Consider the following 11,286-nt stretch of genomic DNA (forward strand, 5'->3'; position numbering starts at 1 on the left):
ATATATATATATGATACCATCAGTGTGCAATGGGTGTTTATTTTAACCAGAAAAAGCAAACAATTACAGAAACTAAAATGGTAAAATATCATGGTATTTCATCTGGCAAATGTAAGTACCTCGCTGTACCACACAGGGTTAATTCGAGGTAATTGGGCCACTTTCCCAGTCACTTCAATGGCAAAAGTGTCCCGATTTACCGGAGTTCACCCTAAATATCATGGTACACTAATACGAATTAGCTTCAGGACACCACAGTCATCTTACAAGGGTGAACCGTTCATCACAGACACTTTCGTCTGGACTAGTGAGTAGAAGGCATTGAACTCACCGATGGACACGAGCTTTATATTCTCTCTGTCCAGAAACTCGAGCGCCACGGACACGTTCTCCAGCTTCATCTGTCTGAAAGTGGGTCTGGCGTGATATTTTCTGTACATCTTCTTCTGGCTGAGCACCTCGAGCAGAGAGATGAGTCGCAGTCCGTCGCTCAGGTCCAGCTGCAGGTCCGCGAGGCGTTTGTTGACGCTCTTCAGGTGCTCGTTACACCAGCGAGTGAACGTGTTCTGCTGGATCTTCTTCCACGGCGCGTCGTCCGCCAGGTCCTTCTCTGTGGCCGGCATGATGATTTAATACTCGTGTCTTACAAAGTTGGTATCAGATGGAGGTTCGCTGTTGCGAAAGCATTCTAAAAATCATGTACCATGGTATTTATATGGCTCTAGATGGTTTTATGAGGAATGCATGGATTTTACTAGGATATATGTCAAAAAATAGTATGACTGTGGTCCATGTCCCAAAAAACATGGTAATGTTACAGTATTTCTATATTTTTTCCCCTGTCTGTTTATTGATCAAGTACTGTGGTGTACCATGGTACTCCAAGATACTCTATAGATACGTAACATAGAAATACCCCTCAAAAATCATGGTAATACTATAGTTTTTAGTGTTTGGTACTTTTTTGTTGGATGAAATATAGTGACACCTAGAGATACGCAGTATATGAAGGGTTTTCTTTGTGTGTGTGTATATATGTATATGTATATGTATGTATATATATATATATGAACGTGTTCTGCTGGATCTTCTTCCACGGCGCGTCGTCCGCCAGGTCCTTCTCTGTGGCCGGCATGATGATTTAATACTCAATACTCGTGTATGTTGTCTGGTTAATAACTCAGGATGTGTTTCGTGTGTCTATGCGTTCGTGCGCTCCTGTATTCCGAACTGTTTCTGTCTCGCGACGCGCCTGCGCTGTTATATACGGCGCGCGGGTGACGCCACCTGCGCAGCATCAAACCCAACCTGCATTTCTACAGCATGCTACCCTTCTCTCTCCTAGTAGCTCTTTCAAAAGAAAGTATATGGCAAGAGGATAATAATAGTAAAAAATAAAAAAAAACAAGTTAAATAAATAAGTCAAATAGTAAATATAAGTACATTCATACTACCTCCTGTACACTTCTCTGCAATGCTGCTTGTGTTCTGTAAAACATAATAATAAAAATAATACAAAAAATAAATAATCTGCATACACTCTTTTATGTTTTGCTTAAATGATATTGAAGCATAAGCATACTATTACTATTATCTTACTCTGTTTGATTTGTCCTAACACTGTTTTTTTTGCAATGTATCTTTTTACAAATAAATAATAACAAAGAAGGTTGAAGCATAAACGCATTTCTAATTGTTATCTAGACAAATAACAAAAAATAACAAGGAAATAAATAGACAAAAGCATCTGAGACCACAATTATTATGTCAACCCACCTAACGTAAAACTATTTTTGTTGATTTAAATATAGCTGAGATAAAATAAAATATAAATATTATATGGATAAGAAAGTGAACTAAATGAAAATTGGAAATGTTACCTTGGCAAATAACTGAAATAAGTTTAAATAAGTTTAAGTTGTAGCACTAAAATTACTAACTGGACATATATAAGAAAATATTTAATTTATATAATTATATTATATTTTTAATAATATATAAAATATATTTATAATTTATGACATATATATATATATATATATATATATATAAGAATGTTCTCCTGAATCAGGTGAGAAATCTGCACAGATCAGATCAAATACTGTTTACAAACAAAAAACTTGATTTCTCTTGATTTGAGAGGACAACAGGAGATGGACTTTTTCACTGGAGGAAGCATATGAATTATGGATTCATGTTTGGATTCTCATTCTGACGGCACCCATTCACTGCAGAGGATCCATTGGTGGGTGATGCAATGCTGTTCGTCCAAATCTGATGAAGAAACAAACTCATCTATATGGTAAGACCTAAGTGTCAGTAAATTTTCAGGTGGGTGATGCAATGCTGTTCGTCCAAATCTGATGAAGAAACAAACTCATCTATATGGTAAGACCTAAGTGTTTTGGGTGAACTATTCCTTTAAATAAAGACCAAAAGAGATGTTATGAAGTAAATATGAGTTGCGTTCGCTGCATGCGATGTTTGTCCTGTAATGATTTGCATCGGCTCTTTGTTAGTTTTTAACCTCAGTGACGGTGATGATGCATCAGTCGGTTGAGGAAGGCTGCAATGACTGAAGTGATAGGATTTTAGTAACAATATCTCACCTTTCTGAGCTGAGTAATGCGTCTGAGGCACAGATTACAGCCTCTGTCTGTCTGTCTGGACTCAAACCCACAGGCTGCTCCAAACCAGGGCCCTCAGACACGGCCCGACTCATCTGTAGGATGACGTACTGTAGGTAAAGCAGATTGCATGAGATCTTTTGATAGTGCTGGCATCACATTTCCAGGTGCTTCTGAATCATCAAGATGTCGCTGTTAGAGATCAGCACTTATTCAGTGTAATGGAATCAGAGACACATTTTCTGTCTGAAGGGCACATATTTAACAATGAATCTGTACTTTTTGCTGTACTGCTTTATTTCTGAGATTCACAGAACTTTTGAGCAATGCTTTCAATGTATTTTCCAATTAATCGTTAAGAATTTTTAAAAGGATTTTCATCTTGTGCCACTAAAATAGCCTTTAATATGTTCCTGGCACAGTTAGCTAACCGTCTGATGAATGAGAAAATACAAATTTGTCATAAAAGGCATGCATTTAATTTTCTTTTTGCAGCATTTAGTAAACTGATGTTTTATTTCTTTCCATTTATATCGTGTTTGATAGCTGATTATTTCATTACATGATTTTATATCAGAGGCATATGCATACCCTATCTTTAACTTGTAAAAAGTTACAGAGTGTATCTTGAAACTAATAAACTATATATAGGCTACTTGTGTGTCTGGTTCGCCTGAGGAAGTTGGCGTTTATATATAGCCTATAGGCCTATATATTATATATATATATATCTGTAGTTTCAGTATGACCAAGACTAAATTATACTTATTTATAGACGCTGCTCGAGCATGTTCTGTTTGTATAGCTTAGCAGTTCAAATCCCAAAAAAAGTATGAGCCACAGAAATAGTAGGCTATTAAAGAACAGAGAGCGTGTTTTTTTAATGCGCTTCAGTGCTGATACGACAGTAATGTTGCATGAATCTCAGCACGGGTGTGTCGAGTCTTATCAGACGGGCGGGGAGCTTCCCATCATCGCTGCTGTCCTGAGTCAGGACGGGTTATACGCCCACATGTCACAGTCATGTCAAAGCGAGGCCCCCACGGGCCCCTGAATGTGTCAGACAGGAGTCGATGAGCTTTGGCAGTGGGTGCAGCCAGCTGGCACTCTATCAGGCTTCATTGAGAATGTGGTTCTGCAGGAAACATGCAGTCTCAAGTTACAGATCTCTCCCGACTTCCAGACAAAAGAACAATCCAGCAAAGGTATTCGAGACATTCCACACCTTATTGGAAACAAGGAGAAAGGAACGCTTATAATCTTGTCCCGAGAGCAAATATATGCCTTGTAAATGCCAAAGACGCTTCATAATGCATATCTACAAAAACAGAAACATAAGCTTAAAAAAAAAAAAAAAACATCCACCCATTTCTGTGCTTTACGAGAGCGGATTTGTGACACTTTCACCCATTTACCCCATTCATTTTAAAGCCTTTGCATCCAATTTCATTCTGTAAGAAGTAACTTATGTTACAGGTAAGGCAGCAAAATCCCAGAGCCTTTTTCAGGAGGTACTGTAGGAGTTTTAGTACTGAAACGACAGAAACTCCATCTTAGTCCAAACAGCAAGACAGTGTGTTGGTAAAAAGCTACGTTTGTTTTGTTTTTTTAGGTCACTACTCCATTCGTGACAAAAATGCTGATAGATTATTTATTCTATAATATGCGTTACAACTTTATTCCCTCTTTCTTTCTATACTATATACATTTGCATTTTACACAGACATTGGGGCTGTATTGTCAAAACAAGAGGTATTACGTTCAGGTTTAGACCGTGTGGCCGGACTAAAGCTGACACTGGGATTGGACAGGGGGCCGTGCTGGGTGGTAGAGACGAGTGTTCTGATTGGTTCTCAGGAGGAGCTCTTGGACAAGTTGGGATAAAGCACCACTGCTGTCACGGCAACCACAGCAGCAACCACCGGCATCCAGGGCATCCAACCGCTCTGAAACGAGGAGGATGACAAAAACAACAGCAGTGGAATTAATAAAGGTTATTTAAGATGCACCAGAGCAACCAGGACAGAAGCACTGGAGACTGGAGCTAAAGACAGAGAGAGACCTGGGTGATAGTAAGAGACAAAGAGTTGCAAGAGAAATACCACAAAAAAACGGAGAGAAAGAGAGAGAAGACAGGTAAAGCAAATATTTAAGTAAAACTGGGAGAGCCAGTTACCCCACAGGAGTTATAAAAGCAAACACAACCATCTTTCTTCAAACTCAAAGAAAGAAAAACTGCATTTAAAGGAACAGTTCACTCAAAAATGACAAGTTGGACATTATTTACTCTCTCATGTTGCTTCAAACCTGTATGACTTTTTGCTTTTTTTCTGTGGAACACAAAAGGAGTATTATAGCAGAATTTTCATGCTGCTTTTTTCCTGTATAAAAGTGTACAGCGACCAAGGGCTGTCAATCTCTAAAAATTTAATAATAATTTATCTTTAATATATGACAATAATTATTATTATAAAATATTTTTCTTTTAAAATATAAAAAATTAAATCAATAAATGCATTACTATTGAAAGAGCAATATTGCACTGTAAAATAAAAAAGTATTTAATGATAATTAAATACTTTACAAAATAATAATAATAATAATAATTTATTATAATAACTTATAATAAAAATACAATATTTATATTATTAATATTAAAATAAAAATTATCTTGGCTGTCTGCATTTTTTGCTTTGAAACAAACACGCTTTTTTTTTTTTTTGGCATAAAACTTGGAAACAGCTATTTTGTTCCTCTGATTTATGCAATTTACATTGGTCACACTTCAGGTTGGAAAATACAGAAATCCGCATTAAAAAAAAAATCTCATCCCGAAAAAAGGGAACAAGCAGTCTATATGAATAAGTAAGAACCAATGGCAATTAGTGCCACTGATGGCAAAACATGTCTTAATGTGCAAAAGCATGAATAAGCTACATAAAAAAGGGGACAATGTCTGACTGTCACAAAATTCTGTTGTATGACACACATATACAGATATATATATATATATATATATAATGCATGAGTCCATATGGACTGTCATTATGCTGTCGTTATTTTCACAGTATGACAGCCACTGATCACTTTATTCCTTCATTGCATGGAAATGAGCAGCATGAACATTTGTCAAAACTTCTTCGTTTGTGTTCTCTGAATGATACCAAGTCATACAGGTTTGAAACAACATCAGGGGGAGTACATGATGACAGGATGTTAATTTTTGGATGAAATATGCCTTTAATTTATAAAAGTAAAGAAGAACAGCAAAAGAAAGATGATATGATGACAAAAACACCCCACAACAGAACAAAAAAAAGAAAATAGCATTCAAAATCCCCAAATGCAGAGATTTATATGACCAATATATTGATCCAAGCAAGACAAGACAGTTAATGTGTTTGGTTAGTAGTTGGTGATTCTGGGTGGATGAGGAATCGGTTAAGAGTTCCCACGTGTTGCCAAGCAACGAAAAGGGATTTTGGGGCGAAGCAAGTGCAGAGATGATGGATGAGAGTTTGCCATGCACAGGTCGTATATACACGTGATGATATTTACAGAGGTGGATATACAGGAGACACACAAACAGACTCAACAGGAGCGTGTGTACCTTTCTACCACAACTGGCCGAAGCACCAATACAGCAAAGCCAGGAATAGACCGATGAAAATGGCTTGGACAGGCTGCAATATGGATGGCTAGAGGAGGGAAGGGATATTACAAATAAAACAAAAAATCAATCTTCAAACTATTCAACGGAAATCAGGCTGGGGGAGTCAAACAACTACAACAAACATACAAACGTATACAAACAAAAATGGCCATAAAAAGGGGTGCGGTGGGAGGGACCATCGATAAATCAACACAAACAAAAATATCAAACGCCCCAGAACCACAAACACATTTAAACATCTAGAAGCAGGAAGTCAGGAACGAGGACAGTGTTCAAGGCATTAATAAATCACAGCAAACAATAAACTGTTTATTGGCATTCAACTAAAGAACAATTTATCTACAATTTATCAGTGTTAAATTAAAATCAACGACACATGAAGTGATTGTGACTGCAAATCGGCAGGGAAAGGAATTGTGGGATATTAAGGTGATAACTACAGTTTTGTGTAGCACATTCGAAAAACTGAAGTGCACAAATGGCCAAAAACAAGGAAAATGTGTCAAAAACAGTGGAAAATATTCTTCTCTTGGGTGAACCTGAAAATGAAAAATCTCAAGTCTTTGAGGGGTTAATAAATATATTAGGGCTGTCAAAATGGCTGAAAAACTAAATTCGAATTTTGTACTTAAATATTATCATAATTCGAATTATATTCGAATTTAAAATGCATAATTTCAGTTAGGGTGAAGAAAAGCTTTTGGCTTCTCTTCTGAGGATAAACCAATTATAATTAAGTTGCTTAACTATGAACAAAACAGCATCATGTATGTACGTATGTATGCATAGTTTAATACAAAGGGCAGAAAGCCAATCACACAGAGTACATTTCAATGTGGATTTTTATTTTAAATTCAACGAATATTCGAAATTCGATTTTTTTTTTTGACAGCCCTAAAATATATACTCAATATGAGCTGATAAAAAAATAACAATATCTAATGAAAACTACGGTGTATTTTAGCTACAGCTTTTTAAGGTATTATAGAACATCTGAATGGACCTATGATGCCTACAAATGCTGAATTGCAAATAATATTTGCTAACAACTCACAAAATCGTGTGAGATGTGTGTTCTGCTGCGCTTTCCAGAGCCGTGCAAAACAGTGAAGTAAGATCTATCACTGGATGCTGACCACCGCGTTAAATGGCGTAATGTAGACGACAGCTAATTAATTGGAGTAAGATCTTAATGCTGGCTGAGTTTTTTTTTTGTTGCTTTGTAAATGATATGTGCTGGCTGTGAGACTCACATTGCTGCCCTTCTCCTGCAGGAACTTGAGGTTGACCTTGCACTGTTCCAGCTCGTCGTTGATGGAGTGTTTCTCCTGCTCCGTCTGCTCATACTGCTGCCGGAGATCTGAGAGCAGATTCTGGGTGTCGTCGTACTGGAGAGAAAGAGAGAGATTATGCAATCATTGCACCAAAACAAACAAAAAAAATGTTTGGGGTGTGTACGTTTTTTTTTTATGTTTTTGAAAGTGTTCTGCTCACCAAGGCTGCATTTATTTGATTAAAAATACAGTAAAATTGTGAAATATTATAACTGTATAAAATAACTGTTTTCTATGTGAATCTATTTAAAAATGTAATTTATTCCTGTGATGCAAAGCTGAATTTTCAGCATCATTACTCCAGTCTTCAGTGTCACATGATCCTTCAGAAATCATTCTAATATGCTTATTTGCTGCTCAAGAAACATGTTGAAATCAGTTGTGCTGCTTTATATTTTTGTGGAGATGAATAATAAATGTTTTGTAGCATTATAAATGTCTTTACTGTCACTTTTGATCAATTTAATGTAACCTTGCTGAATAAAAGAAATGAATGTGTTTATGGTTGTGCATTTTGGCAACTTGGTTTCAATAAAAGGTCTGGGTGGTCTTCGGTTGCTCATACCTCCTTCTGCAGGTCTCTGGTGTGGCTTTCGGCTTGAGCCAGTTGGATCTTCAGTTTGCTAGCGTCCTGTTGGTGCTGGTCTCGTATTGAGCCCAGTTTATTCTCCAGGTCACCCTGGGATTTCTCCAGAGCGTTTAGGCTGCTGCTCAACGTTGCACTCCGCTCTCTGGAGCTGCAAAACAAAGAAAGGAAAATAAAGTCAAAGATTGTGCTGTTTACATTCTGTGGAGTTTTCAGAAAATGAACTAATGAATGGAATAAATGCATGTCATGGAAAAGAATGTTGTAGAACATTCCTAATAATGAAGTGAAGCTTTAGGGCTGATGAGCTCATAACGGTGACTTATAAAACGATAACGTCAGCACAGAGACATACACACACAGCCTAGGGTGGAGATTAAGTACAGAACAAAGGTGCTTAAATATTACAACGGTAACCAGTTGTTTAAAAAAGTATCAATGAAAAAGTCTTTTGTAAATACAAAGAGATGTAGTTGTTGTGCAATATGGTGATTCAAACATTCTTCATTTAAGAGAGCAGGTGTGGAATCTGACATAATGTACTTGAAACCCGTTTAAAAATAGTGACTCATGTTTGTAGTGTGAATTGATCTAAACGACACAAAGTCTGTTTGTGTGAATGCGACCCACCTGTCGAGTTCTTCCTCTAGTCTGTGGAGTTTCTGCATCAGTGTTGTCTTCTCAGCCCGCAGACTGTCACATTCATTCTGCAGACTAGAGCACTCGGCCTGAAGCTTCTCCAATTCACCTGACACAGAGACAGAGAGAGAAAAACTAATTATAAAACTGATTACCTCCACTCACTGCCCAAACACCTCATTACACAATGTATTTAACTGTAACCATTGTTCAGTTCATTAATGTAAAAAAAAAAATGAAAATTACATTTTTAAATATACATAATATTTATATGTGTGTGTGTGTGTGTGTGTGTGTGTAATCTTATTTAATATATAAATTTATACAACAGTTCGTTCTGGTTCTCAAATCTGATTGGTTGAGAACCGTGATTTACTTTATAATCCCTCAAGGCAAAAATTATTTTGTTAATTCATTTTCTGCAATCTATAATAAAACCAGTTAAAACCATCATCTGACTTAAGTGATGACACAATATGAAAACAAAATCACTTATAGTTATTCAAAACACAGGTTAATTTAACACATCCTGTCTTTCGCTCCAGTGTGTCTGTGGGCAGACATTTTGGTTTCAGATTGGAATTTTTATTTTGGTACATCGCTAGTATTAATTTTATCCTGTCGTGTTTAATTTTACTGGTTGAGATTCTGTGTAGCCTAAAATGGCTTTAAAAGATCTCAGAAGCACTGTCAAAACACTTTTATGCACATTTTTCTGTGAAAACCAAACGAGGATCCAATAAATAATAAATAAACCCAGCAGAATGGACGATAATAAAACTGTTTCCGTGACTCTGGATGACACATTAAAGCGGGCCTGGAGAGAAAGACCCTAGTGAAATTAATACCGCATGTGTGCCTTCTCAATACGTGAAGAAATCAGTCTTGTGAAATGCAAAGACTTAGAGAAACACAGCAAATAAACATTTAAAATCACGCTGTTTTGATAGTACAGCCACAACACACACATGCATTACACTCTGTTGTGGAGAAACATATATTCAATTTTTGAACTTACACTACCATTTTAAAAGTTTGAGGTCTGTGGGATTTTTTAAAAATGTTTTTAAGAAATCTATTCTGCTCACCAAGGCTGCATTTATTTGATTAAAAATACAGTACAATTGTGAAAAAATATTAACATTTAAAATAACTGTTTTCTACTTGAATACATGTTAAAATTTAATTTATTTCTGTGATCAAAGCTGAATTTTCAGCACCATTACTCCAGTCTTCAGTGTCACATGATCCTTCAGAAATCATTCTAATATGCTGATTTGCTGTTCATTATCAACATTGCTTAATTTTTTTTTTTGGAAACTTTTGTGGAAACTTTTTTTTTTTCAGGATTCTTAGATGATTAGAAAGTACAACAGAACAGCATTTATGTGAAACAGAAATCTTTTGTAACATTATAAATGTCATTATTATCACTTTTGATCAATTTAGGGCATCTTTGCTGAATACAAATCTCACTGACCCCAATCTTTTAAAAAGTACTGCATATTTTTTACTTATTTAACTTACTCAATTTTCTTCTCATGGCCAGTCACTCAGAAAAACTGAACTCAAACAATGCAAATGAGAGGAAACAAATGTTTCCAACTAGGAATCAAAGGCGCTAGAAAAGAGAGAGATCAGTGATGATCTCAGCCATTGTTCCTCTGAAGTCAGCTTGATTTATGACATCCAGGGAACATTACAAGCCAAACAGCACATGAGGGACGCAGCAGGTTCGCCGCAGGAGCGCCGATGACGACATGCTAAGCTGGCCCGACCGCTGAACCGGGTCTGGGTTTAACAGTGATTCTGCTCAGCTAGGGCTCCTAACAGCCAATAACCAGTGGAGTACCTTGGAGTTGGCTAGCTCTTTCCTGGTGCTGGCTCTGGAGCTGGAAGCTGGCCTGCAGGTTGCTGATCTCCACTTCGTACTTGGCTGCCGTCTGTCTCCATTTGTCCAGTTCGGCGGCGACGGCGCTCAGGTCTCCCTGCAGGGCGGCGATCTCGCGTTCCCGCTCAGCAGTGGCGGCCTCCATGGCATGCCGGAGCAACAGGATCTCCTCCTGGGCGCTGTAGAGCTCCTCGCGGGTGGTGGTGATAGTGTTCTCTCTCTGCTCACGCAAAGCCTCCATGTCAGACTGGAGCTTCGCCAGTTGAGCTGAAGACAAAGAAGAGTTACAGTGATTTCGCCATGATTAATGGGTGGTAATACGCCTAAAAATCACCTTTAAAGTTGTCCAAATGAAGTTCTTAGCCATGCATATTACTAATCAAAAATTAAGGTTTGATATATTTACGGTAGGAAATTTACAAAATATCTTCATGGAACATGATCTTTACTTAATATCCTAATGATTTTTGGCATAAAAGAAAAATCGATAATTTTGACCCATACAATGTATTGTTGGATATTGCTACAAATATACC

The 11,286-nt window shown here is 37.1% G+C and overlaps 2 protein-coding genes across 3 annotated transcripts in view; both read right to left on the reverse strand.

Moving 5' to 3' along the window:
- Positions 1–636, reverse strand: part of flnba (filamin B a) — a 94,479-nt gene extending 93,843 nt beyond the window's left edge. For both annotated transcript variants that reach the window (XM_016518403.1, XM_016518402.1), the window contains exon 1: positions 332–636. In XM_016518403.1, the coding sequence (XP_016373889.1) occupies positions 332–623 (292 nt within the window). In that variant the 5' untranslated portion in view covers positions 624–636. The remainder of the gene's footprint in view (positions 1–331) is intronic.
- A 3,624-nt stretch (positions 637–4,260) lies between these two features.
- Positions 4,261–11,286, reverse strand: part of LOC107712948 (sarcolemmal membrane-associated protein-like) — a 53,257-nt gene continuing 46,231 nt past the window's right edge. The window contains exons 17-21 of the mRNA XM_016518348.1: positions 10,712–11,017; positions 8,851–8,968; positions 8,200–8,371; positions 7,554–7,688; positions 4,261–4,573 (exon numbers count right to left, since the gene is read on the reverse strand). Coding sequence (XP_016373834.1) covers positions 4,481–4,573; positions 7,554–7,688; positions 8,200–8,371; positions 8,851–8,968; positions 10,712–11,017 — 824 coding nt within the window. The 3' untranslated portion in view covers positions 4,261–4,480. The remainder of the gene's footprint in view (positions 4,574–7,553; positions 7,689–8,199; positions 8,372–8,850; positions 8,969–10,711; positions 11,018–11,286) is intronic.

The sequence above is a fragment of the Sinocyclocheilus rhinocerous genome, unplaced genomic scaffold, assembly GCF_001515625.1.
Source record: "Sinocyclocheilus rhinocerous isolate Xijiao unplaced genomic scaffold, SAMN03320098_v1.1 scaffold147, whole genome shotgun sequence".
NCBI classification, from domain to species: domain Eukaryota; kingdom Metazoa; phylum Chordata; class Actinopteri; order Cypriniformes; family Cyprinidae; genus Sinocyclocheilus; species Sinocyclocheilus rhinocerous.